This window comes from Heterocephalus glaber, unplaced genomic scaffold (assembly GCF_053883595.1).
Source record: "Heterocephalus glaber isolate CG9 unplaced genomic scaffold, H.glaber_assembly_v1.0 deba00001195, whole genome shotgun sequence".
Lineage (NCBI taxonomy): Eukaryota > Metazoa > Chordata > Mammalia > Rodentia > Bathyergidae > Heterocephalus > Heterocephalus glaber.
In genome coordinates, this window is record NW_028258212.1 from 988,886 (window position 1) to 1,014,293 (window position 25,408).

General features: G+C 45.8%; 1 protein-coding gene across 8 annotated transcripts; it reads left to right on the top strand.

The window, feature by feature from the left end:
- Positions 1 to 2,589: 2,589 nt before the first annotated feature.
- Positions 2,590 to 23,667, top strand: Znf239 (zinc finger protein 239). 8 transcript variants are annotated; one of them, XM_021251599.2, is made up of 4 exons: positions 2,590 to 2,687; positions 3,296 to 3,403; positions 8,998 to 9,115; positions 21,848 to 23,667. In XM_021251599.2, exon 4 carries the CDS (start codon positions 22,121 to 22,123, stop codon positions 23,297 to 23,299), a length of 1,179 nt encoding a protein of 392 aa, XP_021107258.1. In that variant the 5' UTR covers positions 2,590 to 2,687; positions 3,296 to 3,403; positions 8,998 to 9,115; positions 21,848 to 22,120; the 3' UTR covers positions 23,300 to 23,667. The 8 variants fall into 8 exon arrangements, with proteins under 8 accessions (XP_021107258.1, XP_021107262.1, XP_021107257.1 ...); XM_021251598.2 differs by having other exon boundaries at positions 2,594 to 2,687; positions 3,296 to 3,337; XM_087210735.1 differs by lacking the exon at positions 2,590 to 2,687 and adding an exon at positions 2,747 to 3,104.
- The last annotated feature ends 1,741 nt before the right edge of the window (positions 23,668 to 25,408 follow it).

Here is a 25,408-nt window from a genome sequence, read left to right on the forward strand (position 1 = left end):
GTATTGGTCAGCTTTCCCACTGCTAAACAAAATACCCAATGCCCACAGCTTAAACAAGGACAGGTGTAACTTTCCTCCTCATGGTTTCAAAGGATTCAGCTGGCTCCAAGGCAGGAGCATCATGGGGAATGGCCTTGTGAAATAAAGTTATATAGTTCATGGCAGCTGGGGAGTAGAGCAGGGGACAGTGCCAGAGATGAAAAATCAGAGACCAGATATAGACCCCAAAGTCAGGCCTGCATTATCTACCCAGACACACCCAGAAGTGTGCTTTACAAATCCCTCGGGTGGCTCCCAAGCCAATCAGGTTGACACATTTAAGCTTAACCATTGCAGAAGCCCACGTGAACTTTGTGGTCATAAATTCAAAGTGAGACCAGTCTTCAAGGGTCATGTATTCTTCTCAACCCACATCTTCCACATGGGCCCAGGCAAGGAAGAGACAGGGAGTTAGATTCACTTAGGATTTGTAATTTTAGAATAAGATCAAGTGAGAGAGAGCGGCAAGAGAGTTAATAGTTAATCCAAAGAGACTGATCTTATTATAGCAATGGCCTCTAAACTGGATGAGGAGGGAGAGATGTGAGGACATGAAGGGTGAAGGTCAGACAAGAGTGACAGACTCAGAGGATAAGGGAAGAGCTCTGCTGTTTTCCATTTTTAAAATGTATTTTCCCTTTTATTAGAACATGCTTGTGATATGTGATTAATACTTGTTTTGTGGCGAATTGGCACATACATATATTGCAGTTGTTTGCCATTAAAGATTGAGGAGTGAGGTCCAAGCGAGGTATCTCATGTTCCCCAGAGCTCAGAGGGGAAATACGTCTGTCCATGCATGCATGATGGGCTGAAAATTAGGTCCTCCAAATGCGTCCATCCTGTAGTCCCTGAAAGTTGTGAACTTTTATGACACAAAATTCTAAAAATGTCATTAGGAATTTTGAGATAGATTATCTCCTAATATCCAGCTGGGCCCGATCTTCACAATAGTCATTATTCCAGAGATGAAGAAGGTGTCATTTCCTGAGAAAACAGTGTGGTGGGGAAGCTGAGACTGAAGTCATGTACTCCAGAGAAAGGGGCCACAACCCAAGGAATAAGGGAATGGATAGAAATGGTCTCGTCTAGAGCCTCCAGAACCACACAGCCCTGTGGACATCCTGACTTTTAGCCCATCCTGACTTTTATCTCAGAACTGTAAGAGACATTTGGGTTTAGTGTACATCATTGTAGTTATCTATTACAGGAGCAACTGGAAACTAATGCACCTAAGAAGACAGAAGATGCAGAGGAAAGGTGCATGCCCCAGCCCTGCCTTCCAAAGTAAATCTGAAGGGAAGTGAGGAGAGACAAATGGGTAGCCTGTGTCACACAGTGAGAGTAGAAGAGAAGAGAGGTACAGCTGGAGAACGTAGGTGCCACTAGATGAAAGCATCAACAACTAGAAGTGTCTCCAGAGCAAACTTCCTATTTCCTCAATAAATCTGACATATCATGGTACTAAATTATAGAAAGGAAACTGCAGGCCCACACATATGGCAGGACCACATTTTTGTTTAAAAAGTCTACCTGTATGTATCAACAGGCCTGCGTCCATTCAGAGTCCTAACTACAGAGCCTCAAGTGACTGTCCTCTGCCTCTTGTCTTTGCTAATTTCCCCTAAATAAATTGCAAAGAGCCAGGTGTGGTGGCACACGCCTGTAATCCCAGCACTCAGGAGGCTGAGGGAAGAGGACTGCCGTGAGCTCAAGGCCAGCCTGAACTACATGATGACCCTGTCTCACTCAATCAATCAACTGCAAAAAGTGCATGGCCAACCCACACACAGCCATGCTCATCCTCCTGTCCCTAACACTTTATCCACAACACCTTCCCATAACATTTTCACATATTGCCTGTGACACACTATGCAATTTACTTATATTTACAGATTGCTTTTTCTCTCCACTAAAATTTAACAACCACGAGGGCGGGGATTTGAGGGAATTTTTTTTTTTCTTAGCGGTACTGGGGATTGAGCTCAGGGCCTTCGAACTGAGCTACATACCCAGTCCTTTATTTTTTGAGCCAGGGTTCGCTAAGACGAGAAACTGGGCTCGAACTTGCGTTCCTCCTGCCTTGGCCTCCTCAGGCTCCCACAAGGTTAAGGCTTTGAACAGCTCTGGTTAAGAATGAACTCTGGAGGTGACAAGATGTCAGGTATTTGATATTAATATTAATTTATCCATGTATGTAAATGTAAAGACGAAGTTATGGCGGACTGACCTCTTTCTCCGCGGTATTTTACTTTTTTTTTTTTTTTTTGGTACCGGAGATCGAACTCGGGAACTTGCGCTTGCGAAGCAGGCGGCAGCACCACTGAGCTAAATCCCCGACCTTCTCCGCGCCATTTTAACACCTAACAATCGCCTCACAAGGATCGCTAGGATAACGCTCAAAGCGACTTGTCTAAAAACCCCCACGCTAACCGGAAGCCCCGAAGGCGCCGGAAGTGGTCTCCGGAGGAGGGCGCCGGAAGTGGTCTCCGGAGGAGGGCGCCGGAAGTGGTCTCCGGAGGAGGGCGCCGGAAGTGGTCTCCGGAGGAGGGCGCCGGAAGTGGGCGAGCCCGCTCGCGGCTCGTTGGGACTTGTAGTTCGGAGCCCTCGGGGAGGGCAAAGTGGGTATCCGGAGTCCGCTTGGCCAGGTGTGGGCGCCAGGCGGGAGGGAGGCTGCCGGGTTGCAGTCGCTGCGGGCGGGCGTCCGGGGCCGGGGAGGGCGGGGACTGAAAGGTGGAGGGCAGCCAGCCGCAAGTGTGTCCGCGCCTCGTTACCAGCCGCCGCGCAGGGCCGCGGTCACAGGCAAAACCCACGCGAGCAAGGCCGCAGCGCCCTGCCGGCCTTTGCTGCGCCTGTGCCCGGCCTTGGGCTGAGAACGTTTTCACCGGGCGTCAGGGGCTGAGGAGAGGAATGTTGGGTCCCCGGAGCCCTGCGCCCCAGAACGAGACAGGCTTGGAAAGAAGGTCGAGGAGGGGGCCTGAGCAAAGATACCCCACCCCGAGCTCCAGGGCAGAACCTGGGAGTCCGAGGAATTGGCATATCTCAGCGATGCTGGCGGCCCCTGGGTTCGTTCACCTGAGGATTTGCGGGGGAGATTTGGCGTGTTTGATCCAAAGCCCACGAAAGGGCTGAGGGAGGAAAAGGAGCCAGGGCTGGAGCTGAGTGACTCCCCGAGTCTTGTTGAGCTTACTGTTCACGCCCTTGGAAGATGAGCTTGGTTTTCATGCATGGCTTTCCCCCCCGACTGCCTTTCCAGGAATCTGTCCTTCCCTGAGCAGAGGACATGACCAAGTTCCAGGTGAGCTGGGCTTTCTCCTGAAATGCCTTCTGACACTAGACATAAACTTGCTTTCTCCGGAGGAAGGTAGGCATCGTCACTAGGTGCCTGTTTCAGTGTCTGACCCTGTTCCTGTACCATGCGTTTTCCTCCTTGTTGTCAAATTTCAATGTGAGACCTGGAATTTGCTGTACATGGGCATAGGGATACTGAGGCATTAAAATACTAAGGGCACAGAGCTGGCAGATGATGTCTCCGGGCTTCATACAGGTATCCACTCCGCCTCCATAACTTTGGTCCACTTCTCAGAGTGTCTGGCTGTGTTCTGTTGCCCAAAGACTCCGTAGAGCACCTTCGCTTGGGCTTCTCAGAGCTGGCATTTTCTTTTTATTTTCTTTTCTTTTTTTTTTTTTTTTGGGTACTGGGGATTGAACTCAAGACCTTGCACTTGGGAGGCAGGTGGCAGAACCACTGAGCTGAATCCCCAGGCTCATGGCATTTTCTTGTCAGACATTTCACTCAGGCAATGTCTTAGCTTTCCCTGTCGCTGACAAAGCCCCTGAGGTAATCAGCTTAGAAGGAGGAAGGATCGATTTAAACTCACACTTTCAGAAGTTTCAGCCTATGGCTCTTGGCCTCCTTCCTTTGGCCTGTGGTAGCAGGAGCATTTTGGGGAGGCGCTCTGTTCGCCTCATGGTGACCACAATGGTGAGGGAATACGGGCTTGGGATCCTAGTGTTCCCTTCAAGGTCACACCCTCAGTGTCCTAACATCCTTCTACCACCTCCAAGTGGTGCCACAGGATGGTAATCGTGCAGTTAGCCTGTGGGCCTTTTGAAGACACTCCAGATCCAAACTCTAGCATGTCAAAAGTCATTCTGAGTGTCTCAGGAAAACAAGTAGAATGATCAACTGTGGTGCTTTTCTTCAAGAAACTCATCCTCTTGATGAGCAGATTGACTACATGTGTACATGCATGTTGTGATCATTTATTTACCATGAAAAGAGTGAAAAACATGAGAAAGTTTGCTAAATGGCAGCACAGTTATTACACAATCAGTCCTAGAAATCCTCTTCAACCAATCTGTGCATCAGAATCATCTGTGGTGGTTTTTAAGAATTTTGCATTTCCTAGCTTCCCCCGTCCAGACAGGAGATTTTCCTGGTTTTGTTATCCCATCGATCCAAAGATTTACTGTCTAATACTTCTATGTGTACGTGATGCCACTGTACCTAAAGTGGGTAAGATGAGTTACTAACCAGAACGCATCTGCACACTTAACTGATGCAATCGATTTTGAATTACCAAATACCACTTTGTTAAAAAAACACTTTGTCATTTGTTTCCATAAAACCATTTTAGGAGAAAGTCACCTCCAGGGCCAGGGAGGGATGTAGCTCAGTGTTGTGGCACCTGCATGGCAAGCACAAGGTCCTGAGTTTGATCCCTGGTACTGGGAGAAAAAAAAAAAGAAAGTCACCTCCAGATTAGCACTTAACATCATAGAGTGTCTGGTGGAAGGGGTTGACCAGTCCCCTCCCTGCCCTGCTGCTACTGTCCGATGAAGAGCTGTGATTTGGGGGGAGGGGAAGGGCCTCATCATTTATTGCAGAGAGCAGCAGAGCCAGAAGTGAACCCCATGTTTTTTTGTTTTTGTTTTGTGGTACCAGGAATCAAACTCAGGACCTTGTGCTTGCGAGGCTGGCACAGCACCACTGAGCTAAATCTCCAGCCCATGAACCCCATGTTTTATAGGTCTGGGCTGCATTCTCCATAACTAAGCAGGTTGTCATACCTGAAGATGTTTGAATAAAATATCAGGCTGGTGGGCTGGGGATTTAGCTCAGTGGTTCCAGCGCCTGCCTCAAAAGTGCAAGGTCCCAAGTTCAATCCCTGGTACCAAAAAAAAAAAAAAAAAAAAAAATCAGGCTGGAATATTTCTTCCTTAATGAATAGAGTCTGCTATGTTACTCAGCCAGGCGGAGCTCAAACTCCTGGGCCCAAATGATCTTCCTGCCTCAGCTGTCCAGGTAGTGAGACTACAAGTGCACACTACCATGCTGAACTCAGGCTAGAGGGGAAGAAGTTGGTTTTCTCTGCAAAATGAGAATGTTGGATTTGATGATCTTTAGGTCCTCTTCTAGTTGTTTCATTATTCATTTAGATTGTGAATTTATAAATACTTATCATTTATATTGCAAATCATTTGTGCTAGCTGTGGGGATTTAAAGATGGACTGAGGCTCCCCTAACCTTCAGGATCTTACAGGCAACTTGGAGACAGACTTAATAGTTGTGGTAGAGGTGTGCAGACAGTGCTACAGATCTCAAAGTAGGAAGCACCTGACTCGTCCTCATGCATCAGAAAGGGGCATTGGCTGTCCTGACTGAAGAGCTGGCAGGGAGGGGACAGTGTACAGAGGCTTCGCTGGACTAGAGCATGCTTACATGGTGGCGCTGGGTAATCCAGCATGACCACAGTGCTTTTTCACTTGTGCACTACAATTTCCTTCCCCTCAGTAAATTACCAGATTGGGGAGGGGGGGTCTGTAATGGAAGTGAAAAGCTACATGGTGACCTGTCTACAGCTCTAGAGTTTGACATTTGTCAGGTGGGGATGAGAAACTGCTGTCCTGTTTCCTCCCTCCTTGGCTGGCCTTCAGGACCTTGAGTCTCCTTCCCTATAGTAACCAGGCGTTCAGTCCTGGGGTGACTCATCAGCTCACTGATAAGGGAGACTTCATTATCAGATACTTTCAATCTCAGCATTGTCTTGCTGTAATGGGAGCACTGATATTTCTCTTTCTTCTTTCCCTGACCACAGCGATTCTTCTCACTTCTCTGCTTTTGTGCCTTATGCCATTTCTCCTCTTGAAATGTTTCACACACTACAAAGTTGCCAGTCCACCCACATAACCATCCTTCCTGGCGTGGAAGTCCCCCACCACTTTATTTGCAAAATCTTTAAAACTTAATAATCCTGACTCTGGGTTGGAAGACAACAAACCCTATACTATGGAAACTTGGTGAGGAATGATTACGGTCTAGGGTTTTTATTAATACATGTTTGCAGTCTATAATGTTTACATTCCTTGTGTGGAAGTGACATATGTACATAACACATCTTAATTTTTTTGTTCATCCCCCTTCGCTGTCTTGATCCCCTGAGGGCCATTCTAACACAGTGCAGCAGCACTGGAGGAGAGAGGACATTGGAGGGAAATTTAGAGGGGAGAGTCAGAATCTGAGGTGCTATATTGTTCAGGTGAAGAAGGCTTAAACAATCCAGACAACTGGTAGAAAATGAGTAAAAAGTAAAGGGGAGAAAAGGTAACGAATGGATCTAAACCTCTGAAGAGAGGAAGGATTCAGTGTAGAATGCACAAGGTGAGATCAACTGGAGCAGAAAGAAACCTTTCTTCTCTGAGGTCTGGTTGAGAGGAGCAGCTGATCCACCTTCTTTTTCCTTTTTGGAATGCTGGCCTCATGCAGGCCAGGCAAGCGCTGTACCTCTCCACTCCAGGATCCACTAGCCTGACATGCTCCTGGAGAGCATGTGGTTGGGGCGCCAAAGCAGCACCTTACAATTCTGCTTCTCTGTCCTGCTTCCACCCAGCATTCAGACAGTGGAGACCCTCACTGTCTCAGTCACTTTTTTGTCACTAAGACTCAAAACCCAACACCCCCAACTTAAAAGAGGAGAGGTTTGTTTTGGCTCACGTCACTCCAGAGGCAGGATGGCATGGCAGAGGGGCCTGGTGAAGGAAAGCTACTCCCCTCAGGGCAGCCAAAAAGCAGAGAGAAAAGGAAGGAGCCAGGGATGAAGATAAACTCTTCCAGGCCACACCCCCATGACCTGCCTCTTCCAACCAGGCCCTACCTCCTAACAGTCAGCTATGGACCCCCATAATCTAGTCACCTTTTTTTTTTTTTTGGTACCAGGGATCGAACTTAGGACCTTGTGCTTTCAAGGCAGGCAGTGGAACCACTAAGCTAAATCCCTAGCCCGTGGCTTTTTTTTTTTTTTTTTTGAGCATATGAGGCCCTCAGGGAACATCTAGATACAAACCGAAATACTGACCTTCAAAACTTGGGAGAGAGAAAGCTGCTGCTCTCCCTCACTGTCGCCTTCTCCGTTGGCGACCCTCTAGGTGAGTCCCATCTCACCCAGGGCAGGCACTGTCCTGATCCTGAGGAGGGAATGCTGCTTCCCCATCCTTTCGGGGGAAGCCATCCAGCGGATCCAGTGTTGTAGGACAGCAGCCTTCTGAGGCCAGAATTGGACATAGCATGTAATTTGGCCTGTTATTTGCACTTTGCCACTCTGCTTTTCTTTCTTTCTTTCTTTCCTTCTTTTTTTTTTGCCACTCTGCTTTTCAAAGCCTGGCCCACAAGTGGGTGTGGCCTGTGAACTTGCAGATTTTGAGAGTAAATGTTTGTTAAAAAACAAAGCCTGGCACCAGGGATTTAGCTCAGTGGTTCTGCCACTGGCCTCGAAAGTGCAAGGACCTGAGTTCTATCCCTGGTACCAAAAAAAAAACAAACCCAGGGCCAGGGATACAGCTAAGTTGCCCCATGCCAAGCACAAGTCCTGAGTTGGATCTCCGGTACCAGGAAAAAAGAAAACCAAAGCCTAGCTTGCCCCTGCATGCCCCATCAGACCCGTGGCAAGAGCTGTGCAATCTGAAGGACCTGAAGAAGTACAGTGTCTGGCTCCTGTCCCCTGCCAGCCTCAAACTTGAGGTTACAGTGACCAAGTCACTCTCCTCTCTGTCTTGGTGATCACAACTTTGGGGGAGACACACAGTAAACAAGAAAGCAAGCACACAGGCAAGATGGCCAGGGTAGCAGGGAGAAACGAAACTCCAGAGGTGAGAGCTGCTGGGTGCTCACGTGGGCTACATGATCAGGAACCCCTGTCTCTAAGGCAGAGATGAAGCTGAGACCCTGTGAGAAGGAATGGCATGAGAAAACAGGGAGCAAGCTTTCTGGGCAGGGTAGGCACTGCCCCCCAGGCACTGAGCTAAGAAGGAGTCTGTTGTGGGTTGGGACCTACAAGTATCAGAGGAGAGCAGTGGCTGAGGCTCAGAAGGACCCAAGACCACATCTGTAGGTCCTCATGGGACAGGATGAGTCTGGGTTGTACTCTGCCCCCTCAAAAGCCCTGGAAGGGTCTCAGGCCTGGCCTGGCCTGGTAGGTATTCTCCAAGGTCATCTGGCCGGCAGCTGTGTAAGACACTGAGGTGCAGGAGCTCGTAGAGATGTGCTTAGGAGGCAGTACAGGGGCAGCTGGCAGCTGGAGAGGCACAGGCGGGTGTGGATCCAACCTTGGGGGATGGCGAAGAGACCTGGGTATGGAGACATGGCAGAGGGTCAGTAGTGAAGGCACCCCCTGCTTGTGGTTGCTGCACTGGCAGGAATGGAAGGGCTCCTTGGCACCTGGAGACTGGGAAGTGGCAGTGTGGTGGGAATGGGACCACAAGGGTACAGCGGCAGTGGAAGGCAGCCAGGCGAGAGCTCACATGCACAGGTTGCAGGTTTAAATGGAAGTGGCCACATCATTGTGAAGGGAGGATCTTGCTGCACAGCCCGCTCCCTGACCCCAGCCCGCAGTGGGACCTGGTGCTAGCCCCACCAGCCTCCCCTGCCCTGGCTGAGGATGGATGTGCTTCATGTTCTAGGAATCAGCAACACTCGGTGATGCATCTGTGGACCCCGTGGAGGCAGAGCGAGGGTGCCTGGGCCCTACCCAGAAGAAGCCAGAGGGTGCTATGACTGCAGGGCTGCAGGAGCTTGGCAGTAAGAACAGAGTGGAACCCTGGTTGCCCCATTCTTTTTTTTTTTTTTTTTTTGGTACCGAGCATCGAACTTGGGTCCTTGCGCTTGCGCAGCAGGCAGCAAAACCACTGAGCTAAATCCCTGGCCGACGATTCTTTCTTGTCACTGGTGTGCTAAGAACTAGAGAGTGAATGGTTTCTCAGCCTAGATCTGGTCTGTCCCTCCCGAGCCCAGCTTGGGACCCATTGTGCTTTCTGCGGTCAGCCAGTTGCCATGTGGCTCTGGGATGAGCTCTCAGAGCAGAGACCATGAGGCAATGCACAGCATGCTCCAGGAGCCCCCAGCACTGCAGCAGTGATAGCCAGGCAGGCCCCTGGGGGGAAGAAGCCCCGTGTGTGGCTGTGGTTAACGTGTTCTCTGCTGACTGTGCAACCTGTGGTCCCACCAGTCCCCAGCTACCTCTTCAGGAGATTGTGGTCCTCAGCACTCACTTTTATCTTTGCGTTCACATCTCCCATCGTGTCCTGAGCCCGTCTCATCCCACCTGTGCTGGCTCTGCTTTCCTGTGCCTTCCTGCCCTCCCAAACGTGGTCAGAATGTGGGGTAAGGCGCTCTCACCTAGGGACAGGTAGCGTCATCAGTGATGCACTTTTTCTGGAAAACACTTTGAATCAAATAGCATTTTCAGGTGTTGTCTTGAATTTTAGGTATCTGTCCTAAGGAATTAATCACTCATTTCACCTGACAATCATGGCCAAAGACACTATTAGTTATTTAAAATAGTGAAAATATTAGTTTCTCATTAAATACAAGAAGATTTGTCAAAGAAACGATTGTGCATCTTAGAAAAGGTATGTAGAGCTCAGTGTGAAGGATCCAAGTTCAATCCCCAGTAACATGATAATAATTTTTTAAAAAGAAGAATTTACCAGATGGGAAGTTGGACAAGCACCTGCCTGCCTGGCTGAACCACGTGAAGTTGCCATTCTGTAGTGAAAGCAAAGACAACTAAAGAGAAGCACACCACTGTCCGTGGCTGTTGGGTCCTCCTGCCTGACTCCCAACAGGGCCCTGGCCCTCCTGCCTTGGTGACCAGGGCTCTGGCTGTCCTTGCATCCTGGCTGGGGAGGCAGGCACTGCAGGGAGCTGCTACCCCGGGTGGGATGGGTGGACAGCGTTCCCTCCACACCGTGCATAATCAGGGCTCGCTCTGCCTGGGCTGGAGTTGTTCACTCAGAAGCCACTGCCTTCCAGGAGAAAGCTGGGCATGTGTTGTGTTGTTTTGTTTTCTGTTTTTGGAGATCACATCTCACTCCTTTACCCCAACTCCTGGCTCAAGTGGTCTTCCCGCCTTCCCAAGTAGCTGGGGCTCCAAGTGTTTGTCCTGTTTCCTCTGGCCTCTCTCTTATTCCCTTTCTCGGCAAGTTCATTTTTCTTGTAAATTTGGAAATCCTAGAGGGCTGTGTGTTGTGTTTTGTTGTTTTTGCCATGCTGGGGATGGAAGCCAGGCCTTGCACACACAGGTCAGCGCTTCCCCTGAGCCACACCCAGCCCATGTTCCCTTTTGGATCACTGTATGTCCGGTCACAAAGTCAGTAGGCACAGCCTTTCATGTCAATCACCATCCCCAAGGAGACATTGAATTAAACTTTCCTCTGAGAAAAATTAAGTACTAATGAGGAAGACTTTGTCCAGTATGCTGTTTTGCCACAAGCCAGTGTAATGTGTGGGTTTCTCCTCTGTACCCAGAGAGGCCTTTTCGGGCCATAGGGTTGGTGTGACCCATGGAGAAAGTGTACCATGTGTGCCTTTGTATACAGAAAGCCCTCTTACATACAACACCTGTGTATGCCCCCTGTACACACCTCTGGAAGGCCTTTCCATTCTGACAGCCGGGTCTCTACCTTCCTGACTTCACATAAACTCTTCTCCACTGTGTGTGCTTGGTGGGGCCCCTGTCTCCCTAAATATCCAGGGCCACTTCCCGTTCAGTGCATTGGAAAACTTCAACATTCTTTTCCTTGTTTAACTTACCACATCCTCACTTTCATTAGTACTGAAGTTCTTCCAGTCCCCTAGTTTAGATATAAATGAGTTATTATTAAGTTTCTTTTTCCTCATAATCAGTCTCTGCAAATCTCACACCAGTTGTTGTTTTTGTTTTTGTGGTGGGGATTGAACTTGGCCACATGGATATGTTCTACCACTGAGCTGCATCCTCAGCCACCAGTTCTTTTTCTTTTCTTTTTTTTAAGTTTAAATTTATTAACACTGTTTAAAGAGTACTCTTTTTTTGTTTTTGTTTTTTTGAGACAAGGTCTTGCTATGTAGTTCAGGCCATACTGAGCTTACTGTATAGTCCAGGCTGGCCTCAACTCCTGGCGATCCTCCTGCCTCAGCCTCCTGAGTGCTAGGATTATAGGCATGTGTCACCACACCCGGCTCAAACTGTTTAAAATTTTTTTTTCTTTTTTTTCTGCCTTTAAGTACCAAAGATCTTTATTCTCAATTCTGAAACTGACTCAATTATGAAATGGCGGATAATACTCACTGTGAGAGTAAAAGTAATAGTATTATATCCCACTGTCAGTGTATGAGATATATTAATCAATCTGAAACATACAGCAGATGAAAGCCAAAAGGGGGCAGACATTTCTACAGGCAGATGATCCAGCTGCCTTAAAGGTTAATTTTCAAGTTTACATAGTCACAGAACTAATTCCGGTGAAAATCAAAAGATCAGTTCAGAAATACTAAGTCATCCAAGCATGCAAAATTCAGACTATTAAAAAAATGCAAGTCCTGGTTGCCCAAATACATTCCTCAGGCGAAGGTGAATTTGAAGATGCTGAACAGAACCAAAAGAACAAGAAGCTGAAAGGGACACATCAAAAATCATCAGTGAGAGAGCCGGGGGTTTAGCTCAGTGGTTCTGTCGCCTGCCTCGAAAGTGCAGGGTCCTGAGTTTGATACCTGGTACAAAAAAAAAAAAAAAATCAGTGATTCCCTGGTTTTATAAATGAGGAAACTGACCAGACATGAACTAGTGAAGCTCATATGGGGAGATTAGGTACATGTTATCTAATTCCCAGTACTATTTGTAGTTAAAATACAAGGAAATAAATATCCATAAACATTAAGTATGTTGATTTAAATAAAATAGTTCAAGACTGATAAAGAGGGAAGAGGTGGAGCCATTAGTACAGCACAGCAGCACACCACATATCTTTAAGAGTAAATGGAGAGAAAGGGTCTCATTTTAACACCCTATTCAAAAATACAATCATATCTAACTTATAAGAAAATGTGCTAGCTTTAAAAATGTACATTCTCCACTCTCCTACACTTTTTCACTGTTTTCCTTTTTCATGGTGCTAGGGCCAAACCTAAGGCCTCGTGCACATTTGACAAGCACTCTATACTCAGCTACAATCCCAGCCCTTTTGCTTATCTTTTAAAACTAAGCCCTTGGTTTTTAAATGTTGTATATACATTTTAACTGCAGGTCTAAGGAATAAACAAAATCCGCATTTTGGTAACTCACAGTGTTTTTATAAAATAAAAGGCTATTAAAATACACTTTTCACTGGGAAAAATAAAAAGACAAATGGATCTACACAAAGTAAACATTAACTTTGGTAGATTTCAGTGTAGGACAGTCCATAAACAAGCATATTTGCCCTTATTCCCCCACAGCTGTTCAACTTCCAAGCTAAGAATTTTTTTAAATCTTTTTGAGATTTTATTATTTTCAGATTTGTTTTTCATTCCACATCATCTTCAGCCAAGCTCTGAGCACTTACAATTCTCTGACTAATTGTTGGGAGCTTAGTGAGAAGCATCTGGAACATTGCTGGTGGAAGAGTTTGCTGTAACACCTGCAGCAACTGCTGTGGCTGTCCACACACAGCAGCTGCATTTGTCAGATGGTCCACAGCCTTCTCATATTCACCTTGAGCTAGTAACTCTTCACCGAGCTATGTTTCTTCAAGGAAGAATTTTTGTACCAATCTTTTTTTTTTTTTTTGGTACTGGGGATCAAACTTGGGTCCTTGCGCTTGCAAGGCAGGCAGCGGAACCACTGAGCTAAATCCCCGGCCCTAAGGAAGAATTTTTGAACAGCTTCAGCATCTTTAAGGTCAGGTAACTTGGAAAGCCCAGCTTTCTCCTTGGCAAGCTTCTGTTTCTTTCTTCGTTCATGAAGCCTGTTCTTGAAGTTGGGATCACTTTGCCTCTTGCAGTCAAAGTAGATGCAGTATCAGATGAAGAGGGATGTTCCGACCCACCATCTTCTCTTGAATAAAGTGTGTGCCAGCTGCGGCAGGCTGCACAGGAGCTCTAGCCCACAAACCTTGAGAGGAAATCATGCCACCCGCAGCCAAAGCCTGCTGAAGAGGACCAGAAAGTAAAAATTATTTTAATTATATAAATGTATGGCATACCGTGTGGTAGGTAATTCAGTACATGTATACAGTGTGTGATCAGATCAGGGTAGTCAACATTTCCATCTCCTTGATCTTTTTTTTTTTTTTTTTTTGGTACCAGGGATTGAACTCAGGACCTTGCACTTTCGAGGCAGGCAGGGTCGCCACTGAGCCAAATCCCCAGCCCTCTACTTGATCATTTTTTAAAATTTTGTGTTAACACTCAGTGCACTTTTGTGGGGTGCAGTAGGATATTTCTGTACATGTATCCACTAGTGCTCATCAAATCAAGGTGGTTAATGCGGCCCTGCCCTTGGTGTTTCCTAAAGTCTGTACAGGTTCTTATAAAGGACAGCCTCCCCACTAGTACCACTTCGTCTGTGTTGGGTCCCTGTTCTCGATCCTTCTGCTGTGCCCCGCATAGGCTCCATCCAAAAAGGGTGTACTTAATGTTTTAATCTCCAGATCTCAAGGTAGATCTAGTAAGACTTATCTCTTTAATGTTACGGATCACACCACCCTAGATAAAGCTGGAGTCCAGTCTCATGTGGAGACTCTAAACTCCTGGCCTGGCTTTCAGGCTGCTCTTCTTGCCTGGTGTGACCCAGAAGTAGCAGTCCCCTGAGTCTAACCCAAGGAGTTGACCTTCCTTTCCAGCCTCATCTGTTCTCCTTTGGTCCTCTTGCTTCCTTGGCTATAACCTTTGATTTTCCACGCTCTGCTTCCTGACTAATTTTGCCCTTTAAGACTTTATTTGAAGTCCATTGCCTGTGTGAAACCTCTGACCTCCCCCTTCTACTTCACCCCTTCTTGGAACTTTATCTCACAGTCTCAGACTTGCTTACATGTTTTCTTGTAACCATTCAACATGCAAGCCTGGTTTTCCTTGTTTCCAGCCAGGCTCCTGGAGGAAAAGAAGCATACCTGATACCATTGGTGTTTACTGTCTGTAAGTAATTGGCTCCAGGACCCCTGCAGATACCAAAATCCAAGCTAGTCAAGCCTCTCATATCAAATGACATAGTATCTTCATATAACATATGCACACCTTGTAATCATCTCGAGGGTGCTTACAACACCTAATGCAGTGCAGTCTATATAGATGCTTATTCTGTTGTATTCTTTAGAGACTAATGAACAAAAAAAGTCTATGAACATTCAATACAGTCGCAGTTTTTTTCCGAAATATTTTCAGGGTGCAATTGCTTGAATCCATGAATCGGAACCCAGAGATATGGAAACTATTTTCAGTGCTATGTATACATAGTCAATATTTAATAACTGACTGCAGCAGAGTTGAGCAAACAAAAAATATTTCTTAGGGTCTTGTTGGAGGAACATTATACGAGCACAACATATTCCTATAAATCTGGCAGGTCTTGTGAAGGACACAGCAGTACTGTGAGACAAGGAAGGTATGTGGTGGGCTAAGGTGAAGATTGTGTCTTGGAGAGGTCTGGGGAAGCCTCTGACGTGACATTTAGGCTGAGAGCTAAAGGATTAATGGTTTAAACAGATAGCTATTCAGGCAGAGAATCATGCAAGAAGTGTAGAGACCTGGAATGGGCAGTGTGGCCAGAACACCTCCTTGAGGATAGAGTGGGGGAAGTGTGGGCAGGGCTGGGCTGCTCATGTTATCAAGGGCAGTTAGGAGAGTTTATGTTAAATGCAGTAGGCAATGGCATGCTCGCACTGACCCAGTGTTGCTATGGGTTTGCAGAGGACACATAAGAGGAAGGTGTAGGCAGCCAGCTCCAAAATCTGCCCTGTGTCTTCTTCACTGGTATAAAATTGGACATAACAGGCTATCAGAGACCTCTGCAGTAGGTTCTCCTGCTCGGTGCAATGGCTCAAGGCTGAGAAAAAAAAAAGAACTAAAGAGACAGAGAAACTAGGGAGCCAAGACAGCCAATGGTGCTTATTCAGCAAAGGCACTGGTCAGTCCGCGACATTGATATTTATTGGTAATCCATTGGGTTAAAGGCAAGCTATGTGCAAGAATGGGACTAAATGCAAGGATGTGCAGTTTCTATGGAAACTAATGCAGCCAAGGCTTGTAAAGGAAAAAAACAAAGCACTCAAATTAGAAACTATATGGTTATAATTAAATCATTGTCCTTCTAGTCAAGAAGGTTTTAATTGTGGGAATGGAATTTGGGTAAGTCACTCTGACCTCAGCACGAAGGCTTCAGCCAGACTTGCTTCTCAAAACGAGCCAATTGAGAGGTTAACTCTTCGCAGCATGCACTGCTTACCATCTGCTTTGGGCATAATCAGTGTTGCAGTCCCTTACATTTGGCCAGGTATAGTGGCACACACCTGTAATTGCAGCACTCGGGAGGCTGAGGCAGGAAGATTGAAGATTGAGGTCACCCTGGACTACAAAGCAAGACCCTGTCTCAAAAAAAAAAAAAAAATCATTGGACATAGTTGTCCAGCACTTTTGCTTTATGCTAGTAGGACATAAAACTCTAAAAACAATCAAACAACACAAGCATACTGTGAAATGAAATCTCTGTTTGTGTATCCCATTTTTCCTATGTGCTCCATGTTTAAGTATGTATCAGTCAGCTTTCCCATTCCTGAGACACAAAACCCAGTACCTACAACTTAAAGGGGAAGAGGTGTAATTTGCCCCATGGTTTCAAGAAAATCAGTCTGTGGTTGGCTGACTCAAGGCAGGAACATCATGGTGGAAGGGCATAGTGGAGCAAAGATGCTTACTTAGTTCACGGTGGCCAAGAAGCAGAGCAGGGGAACAGGCCAAAGAGGAGTGAGGCTGGACATAGACCCCAAGGCTGTGCCTCCACAGCCACCCAGACACAACTAGAAGTGTGCTTTACTAACTCCCTGGGCATTTCTTAATCAAGTTGACATATCTCAGTTAAGGGTCACAAAGTATATGTATTAAAATTTTATGAGTGCCGGGGATTTAGCTCAGTGGTTTCACTGCCTGCCTCGCGAGCACAAGGACCCGAGTTCCGTCCCTGGTACCAAAAAAATAAAAATAAAATTTTATGAGATGATACTATATTTTTCATTTTTCTGTTTTACACAGTGTTATGTTATAACTCCCTATAAAAGGACCTTTTCTAAATGTCAGTGCTTTTCTAATGCTGCATAGTTATTCTGCATATTATTTTAATCTTTGAAGACAGGCATCACAAAGTTTTATTATTAAAACCTTGTCATCAGTAAAATTTCTCCCCTGTTGATTCATACACCTATAGTTTCTGCACCACTAGCCATCCCAGGTATTCACAGTAAGGGTGTTGAAGCAGTATCTTCACCATTTAATAGCCTACCTTACAATTTAACTGTTCCAAACTGCAGTTTTTCTTTTTCTTTTTTTTTTTTTTTTTTGGTACCAGGGATCAAACTCAGGTCCTTGTGCTTGTGCAGTAAGCGATGAAACCACTGAGCTAAATCCTCAGCCCCAGTTTTTCTTTTTCCTTTTTCATTGTTTGTTTTGGTTTTTCTTTTTGTTGTTGTTTTTTCTGTTTTTGTTTTTTCTTCCCCTTATTTTAAAATTTGTAAACACAGGACGCATGCACCCAGGTAAACATATTGCATGGAAAGGCTTCTAACAAAACAACACTCCCTGCTCTGCTGCCCCTGGGGCCACAGCAAGGCTTCTAAAGGTGCTCAGTTGTGATCCTATTTTTCATTCTAAACGAAGTGCTTATACAGCTGTTTCTCTCTTTCTCTCTCTCTCTCTCTCTCTCTCTCTCTCTCTCTCTCTCTCTCTCTCTCTCACACACACACACACACACACACACACACAAAGTGCATTCACATGGTATCTTTGTTACTGTTTGTGTTGGAGACACAATACCCAATGCCCAAAGCTTAAGGGAGGAGAGGTTTATTTTGGCTCAATGTTAGTTGGTTCTCAGGCAGAACATAATGGCACAGGTGCATGGAGGACAGGAAGCAGAGAGAATCAAGGAAGCGCTGAGGAGGGAGATACACCCTTCAAGGCCATGCCCACACTGATGCCTACAGTGACTGTCTCCTCTAACCTGACCTCGCCTCCCAGAAGCAAGCCAGCTGTGTGACGTCCTCTATCTAATGAGCTTTTAAAGATCAGACTTTGGAGGCCACTTTAGATCTAAACTATAACACCTGGTTTTCAAAAGTGTGGAAAGGTACACTGTGAAAATCACACCCCTAACTCCTGTGGTCCTGCAAGCTGTCACAGTGCACAACCTCACTCAGACACCACAGCCCTGCCGGCCTGGAGACGGTCACCTCCACTGAGACTCCACATGCACACCTGAGCAACTCTGCCAGGTGCTGGCAGCGTGGCCATCCTTCTGCTCACCAGCATCCTGTCATCAGTTGTTTTCATGTACTATAAAAGGTGGAAAATGCTCCCACAGTATCAGTTAAATCTGAATATATGGTATTGTGATGTACTACCATTTCTAATTTTAGCAGGACTTGATATTTTCTGTTGACTTCTTCATATCATAGATGAAAATACAGCGTTTTAATATTACCTGTTCTAATGTGACCATCCTCCCAAGAACCTGTGTCCATGCCTTCAGTAATTAATGCCAATGTTACTTTCATGATATAACAGTGGGTTGCCAGAAAGTAGTATACTGTGATTAGAATCCCCTATCCCAAAGCTTATGGGGAAAGGGTAATGGGAGTTGCCAGAGACCCCTGCAGTGGTCCTGGCCTCCTCCAAGCCAGTACAACGTCCACAAGATGGGAGAGCAGGAATTAAACACAGAGACAGAGACTTGAAAGAAACTGAGTTTTGGGCTGATCTAAGCTGCTCTGGGCAGCAAAGACAAAGGACATCCAGTGTTTTATTCATCACAAGTGTGGGAAGGGGGGAAACTGAGCAGGCCTTGGGACACCTGGTGATAACAAGTATCAAGCAGGCAGCACTGTAGAATGAGGGCACAAACACATCTTTGCTGAAGAGAACAAACAGTTAATTCAGAGGGGAAGAATTTAGCTAAAGTGGAGTTGACCTTGGCTGGATGTGAACTTGGCTGGATGTGAACTTAGCTGATCAGACTACTTCCAATGTAACACAGCCGAATTAGAGAGGGCCCAGAAGCTTGTGCCACTATAGCTTGCTAATACCAGATGAAGGTGTCTGGTACAACAGCTGACACTTTTTAAAGTATATCTTATTCGGCGGGATTTTCTTTCCATACTAATATTGTGGAGTTTTGGTTATTTTTTTATGTATAAATAATTGATTGAACCTAACTAGGTATTTTATTGAAATATTTGCTTACTTATATTTCTTAAATCATGCATCTTTCTAATTTAAAAAATTGCTACAGTTCATTTCTGAGTGATTGTTTCAGCAATTGAATCCTTTATTGTCTGAAAAAGCATGTATTTTTTTTCCTCCCATTGAAATAGTTGATTGACTAGATATAGAATTCTAATTTCACAATCACTTTGCCTCTAAAATTTGCAGATAACATTGTTTATCATTAGGTCTCCAGTACTGCCACCTAAGAGTTCAGTGTCTCTGTAATTCACATTTAATTGTACATAATCTGGCTTCCTGTGGGAATGCTTGTAGGGTTTTATGGGAGAGGAGTAGTTGGGTTTTTTGTTTTTCTTGTAGTGTACACACCTTACAAGGGTATGCTTACTTATGGATCTTTTCACACATCGGGTTTAGCACTCAGTGGGCCCTAAGTCTTGAGTTCTGGGAAACACTTGGTTTTTTATTATTTCCTTGATCATTCTCTCATGCTTGACCTTTACTGTTCTAACATTCTCCTAGGAAATGGGCCTTTGTCTTCCATCTTTCCATGTCTATCTTTTAAGGCCGTGTTCTGGGGAATCCCTGGGCTGAGTCACTGTTTCCGTTTTACTCTCCTCCTGGTCTGGGTTGCAGTCCTGGACAAGGAGGCCTGACAGTCCTGTCGGCCTTGCTGCCTTAGGAACAGATGAGCCCTCAGCATTCTATAGCACTATCACTTGGGATCCACATAATAGCAGTTTAGATCATTTCAATCACTTTATTAGTTTAGAAGAATTATGATTATTTTGGTAGCAGTGTGTTGATATTTTATTAGATTTTATTTAAATGCATTATTCTCTCCACTTTCTCTAGGATTTTAATTATGTACCCTTAAAATTATATTTCTTCTTTATTTCTTGAAATTATGCCTCATTAGTCCCCCTCCTTTTTTTTTTCCACTTACATATTTTTTTGGGGGGGGATTGAACTCAGAACCTTGTGCTTGTGAACCACTGAGCTAAATCCCTGACCCTCCATTTACATATTTTTAAATTGTCACCTTGGAGTTTCTCCAAAAGTCTGCATTCCTAGGTCAATGTGGGATTGGGTATCCTCAGTCGGTCCCTGATGCCTTCGGTGTGTGTGTGTTACTTTAGGGGATACCTCTGTAACTGGGGCCCAGGGGAGTGGCTCAGAATCCCGTGGGTGGCCAGTGAAGACACTGCTGAAGGTCGCCTCTCTGTACTCAGTCCCAGGGCCAGGCCCTCTGCCTTGTCACAGTGTGCAGGTCAGAGGCTGCCTGGAGGCGTGCACATTGTTGATCCTGAATTTGCAATTTGAATTTATGAGCCTTCTTGAGAGAATCTCTAACACTCTTTCTTGTGTGTGGTTTAAACTGTGCATATTTTCTCTGGCTTTTTCGACATTCTTAATCCATCTGGCTTTGCCATGTAGGAGTCCTCAACATTTCTGCTGCTGGTGGCAACCTTTCTTTCCCCAAGACTGTTGGGGATTTCTTTTTTGTCATTTTGTTGTGGCAGAGCAGAGCAGCTCAGTGCTATAGCCAACTGTTATAGCTCAGTGTCACAGCTAAGTGCCACAGCTCAGAGGCACAGCTGAGAGTTACAATTCAGCGTTGCAGTCTAATGCCACAGCTCTGAGCCACAGCTGAGCTTTACAGCTCAGTGTGGCAGCTCTGGAACACAGCCTCTTGTCATTTGAAGACTCAAGAATCCGATGGTCAGTTGAAGAGGTGGAAAAAAACTATTACACCAGTGAGGCCCCGGCGGGCTCAGAGGAGTCAGAGCTCCCTACCAGAAATGAGAGCCTCCTTATGTAAGGATCTACAGGATAGGCAAGCATGCTCAATGAAGCAGAGGGGAAGAGTTACAGAGCATTCCTGAGAGGGGCAGATTTTAACAGGACCTTCTTGTGAGAGAGCAGAGTTTAACAGAACAGTCCTGAAAAGTCACACAATTCAAACAGTCACAAACCATTTTGATACATTGGGCAGCAACACAAACTTATATTTCCAAAGCAAAACATTCTGTGGGAAAAAAAATGGAGGCAAGCCCTATCTTATTATATAGCACTTCTCTATCAGTTTTAGTATAGTAGGATAATTCACATGAATCATTTTAACCAACATGCAAGGCAGTTCTCTCGGGGCTCCAGCTGGACAGGGCTAAGCACACCTTGCCAGCACCTCAGATTTTTTTTTTTCCCTAGTACCAGGGATCAAACTCAGGACCTTGCACTTGCAAGGCAGGCGTGGCACCACTGAGCTAAATCCCCAGCCAGCACCTCAGATTAATGTCAGACTTGTCTGCCTCCCAACCCCAACCTTTTCCTCATTCATTTCCTGTCGGATTATATGGCACCCAGTCCCTCACTCCAGCAGGGAGTGCACTCAGAGCCTCTTTTCCCTTGGCTTCTAGGCTTAGTTTCTCACTACATGATTTAGAATCTACTCTTTTCTCTCCACAGCCATCACTCTCACTGTTTTTCTTCCAAATTGCTATCGTAGCCAACTCTACCTAAAATCTTAACTTTCCAGTGGTGTCTATAATCCTTTAATAGTTTCAGTCCCTGCAAGGGTTAACCATAGGTCCCAGTGCTAGACATAAAGCCCTTTGCTCTGGCTCTGCTTCCCCTCCAGGGCATTCTTCACACCACTATTATGCACACGCATGTGTGTGGTATGTGGTGTGGGGCAGCAGGGTGGCATGGTGTTGTTAGGGAGCAAGCCCGGGGCTTTGTACATGCTAGGTAGAGTGCTCTGCCACTGGGGTTTTTTCCTTGTATCCCCAATACCTAATAAAGTAGAATACCAATTAAGTGGAAGTTTAATCAAAGTAGAATGAACTAGAATGAAAAGTTATAGGATTCATAGCCTTGTCAGGGTTAGGAAAGGAATATTTCACTGGCTGTGGTTAAAAGCAGAGTGGGATCATGTGTCTTTGAACCCAGGTCTTCAAACCCGGGTCTTCCTCTCTTTGTAACATTAACACAGATGACATGACTGTAAGGACAAGTCAAATTTTCTGTTATGAAATATTAAAATCCACCCTTTGTTCTTATCACTGAGCTTTGTTTGTTTCCTAGGAGACTTGAAAGAGAATTCTGTGGAGAGTGTTTGGAACAAAGGACTCTGGGACCTGTCACATACATAAGCTTCCTGCACCTGATTTCAGAGGAAGTGGCCAGTTAGCACCTGGGAGTAGGGTCTGTATTGTGACTCCTCAGGGAAAGAGCTAGATCCCTGCCAGAAGTGGAAAGAAGCATCTTGTCATTTTCCAGAAACAAGAATGGTGTGGTGATTCTTCAGTGACTTTACAAACATTGAAAGTGAAAACTACCTGTCTTTAACAGTCCCAGATGGCCACACAAGACTCCCCTAGGAAACTGTGTAAGAATGAGCCCCAAGACCCTCAGGAGACCAGAGGTCTTTTTCCACCTGAAGAGAGCACCAAGAGGTGGGTTGTGAGGAGAGAGAGCCCTCCCATGGCCCTGGGTTCTGAAAACCTGCAAGTTAAACTTGCATCTGATAGAACAGAGCCAGTGTCACCACTGGTTGGTGGTGAAGCCACTTGCCAGAGTGGCCTGGTGAAAGAATCTTCAGATCCCTTTGTCTGTAACCGAAAAGACATTTCAAGGTGGAGGTCACAGTTGGTCAGCTACAGCCACCAGAGAGCTCACACAGACCAGAAGCCTTGTCACTGTGCTGAACATGGGAAGATGCTGCACACCAGCCCAGATGCTTGTCCCGGCACAAACACCCACACTGCAGAAAAGCTGCACAGATGTGACCAGTGCAAAAAAGACTTCAGTCAGAAGTCAGAGTTCCTGCTACACCAGAGGAGCCACACAGAGAAGCCCTACATGTGTACACAGTGTGGCAAGGGTTTCACCAGGAGCTCCAGCCTGCTTGTCCACCAAGCCATCCACACTGATGAGAAGCCCTACAAGTGTGACAAATGCGGCAAGGGCTTCACCAGGAGCTCCAGCCTGCTCATTCACCACTCGGTCCACACAGGGGAGAAGCCATACAAGTGTGACAAGTGTGGCAAGGGCTTCAGCCAGAGCTCCAAGCTGCACATCCACCAGCGTGTGCACACCGGGGAGAAGCCCTATGAGTGTGAGGAGTGCGGCATGAGCTTCAGCCAGCGCTCCAACCTGCACATCCACCAGCGAGTGCACACCGGGGAGAGGCCCTACAAATGCGGGGAGTGTGGAAAGGGCTTCAGCCAGAGCTCCAACCTGCACATCCACCGGTGCATCCATACTGGCGAAAAGCCCTACCAGTGCTACGAGTGCGGCAAGGGCTTCAGCCAGAGCTCGGACCTCCGCATCCACTTCCGGGTGCACACAGGGGAGAAGCCCTACCACTGTGGCAAGTGCGGCAAGGGCTTCAGCCAGAGCTCCAAGCTCCTCATCCACCAGCGTGTGCACACCGGGGAGAAGCCCTATGAGTGCAGCAAGTGTGGCAGGGGCTTCAGCCAGAGCTCCAACCTGCACATCCACCAGCGTGTGCACAGGAAGGACCCAGACCCGTAACGCGGCCGGGCCAGGTCTCTAGTGCTGTGAGGACTTCTGTGTTTCTAATGTATCTCTTGCCTTTCTGTTCCTCAAAGGAGAAAGATAAAGGGTCAGTCAGATTGATCCCCAGTACCAGATATGTGCCCTCACTGAAAAGTCATTCATTCATTCAAAACACCAAGCACTTGGCTATGCTGCACATCGGGTAGGGTGTTCTGGTCCTTCATGTGGGTAGAGTAAAATGTCTACATTTCAGTTCAGCCAGTGTTACTAGAACTACATATCCACTCAGCATTTTTAACTGCAAGAACTTTATATTTATCCAGGCTGGGCATGTTTTCCTTTGTTCATATTCTGTGCAAAATTGGAACTCTTGTTTCTCTTCAGATGATGTGCCTTGTGTTTTTTATATCTCCTTTGAGTCCCAAGTAGCCTCCCTTAAACTCTGATTATATATTACATCCATTTTATGTTGGGAGGGATAAACGTTGGAGATACAATGGATGTGAAAATTTCCTGTGTTTAATGCCAAAATGTACAGTTTGTGGCCACACAATAAGGAGCTGGAGAAGAGTTACTCCTCTAGTGGACCCCATACACTGTTTTAACAGAAGTCTTGAACAGACACACACCTGCCCCAGGTAGCCCCTCAGGAACATCGTTATTTTTCCTGAATGCAGCCAGCTTATTGGGGTACCTCCAGGCTGAAAGCAAAGTAAGGTCCAAAGCAACATGCCCAAAGTATGTACCAGAGTACAGCTGGCACTGAAGGGTGATTCTGAGAGCTAAGTTCCAGGCAGAACTGTTTCTCCCCAGTGTAGGGAGCATGTGGAGGCTGATTACCAGAGGCTGCAGAAACTTTGTTGAGGCTTAGAAAACTAAAGCAGAGAAAGTGGTAGCCAGTGTATTTTTGTTAAACATGTCTGATTTCTCAAGACAGCATTGAAATGCTACAAAAATATTCTTAAGTTCATAAAACCATAGCAAGAAAGATCAAGAGAAAGATCACTAGCAAGTGAAATCTCAGAAAATGAGAGATGGAAGATAGAAGCTGGGGTGGTGCACATCTGTAGTCCCAGCTACTCTGGAGGAGTAGGCAGGAGGACCACTGGAGCCTGGGCATTGGCAGGACTCCTAAAAAAAAAAAAAATTAATGGGCTGGGGATTTAGCTCAGTGGTTTCACCACCTGCTGCACAAGTGCAAGGACCTGAGTTCAATCCCCAGTACCAAAAAAAAATTAAAGATGGAAGGGCAGCTATCAGAACAGAAGCAGACATAGTTTATGCTGCCTGCATATGCTTATTTTAGATAAGACAGATTTCAGCTGGAGATTTAGCACAGCGGTTCCACCACCTACCTTGCAAGCACAAGGTCCCAAGTTCAATCCCTGATACCAAAAAAACAAACAAACAAAAGCACATTTAGCACAAAGCAGGCAGAGATGGGGATGATAAAAGACAGGAACTAAAAATCATATTGCAAATGTACAAACAATAAAGAAAATTCAATGGAATCAAAACCTGGCTCTTTAAAAAGATTGATAAGTCTACGGCCATACCTTACCATTCATTCCAGGTGAATGCACCTGATCTTGTCTGAAAATATTGATTAAAAGTCTCCATATCAGAAATGAAAGAAGAAACATCACTACAAACCCTACAGATGTTAAAAGGGTAATAAAGGAATGTTACCAACTTTATGGCAAATGCACATATACAAGAGAAGAGAGAACTCGGCCCCAATAAGTTGAATTTGTAGCTGATGAAATTTCACAAAGAAACGTCCAGGCCTAGATGGCACAAATTCTATCAAACATGTAAGGGAAATATGATTCTACACAAAATCTAACCAGAATAATCACTTCCCAGTTGATGAGACCAACGTAACACAATTCCCAAAGCCAGAAAGTACATCAAAAGAAAAAAATCAGGGCCGGGGATTTAGCTCAGTGGTTCTGCCGCCTGCCCCTCAAGTGCAAGGTCCTGAGTTTGATCCCCGGTACCAAAAACATCAGATCAGAATTTCATGAACACAGATGTGGAAACTTGTTTTGAAAATGGCAATCTATAATAGCATTACATCATGATGAAATAAGGTTTATTCTAGAAATGCACAGTAGCATTAGC

What these genes read in the sequence shown, in the direction of transcription:
- Znf239 (XM_021251599.2), top strand. Translation starts at nt 22,121, where the DNA reads ATGGCCACACAAGACTCCCCTAGGAAACTGTGTAAGAATGAGCCCCAA.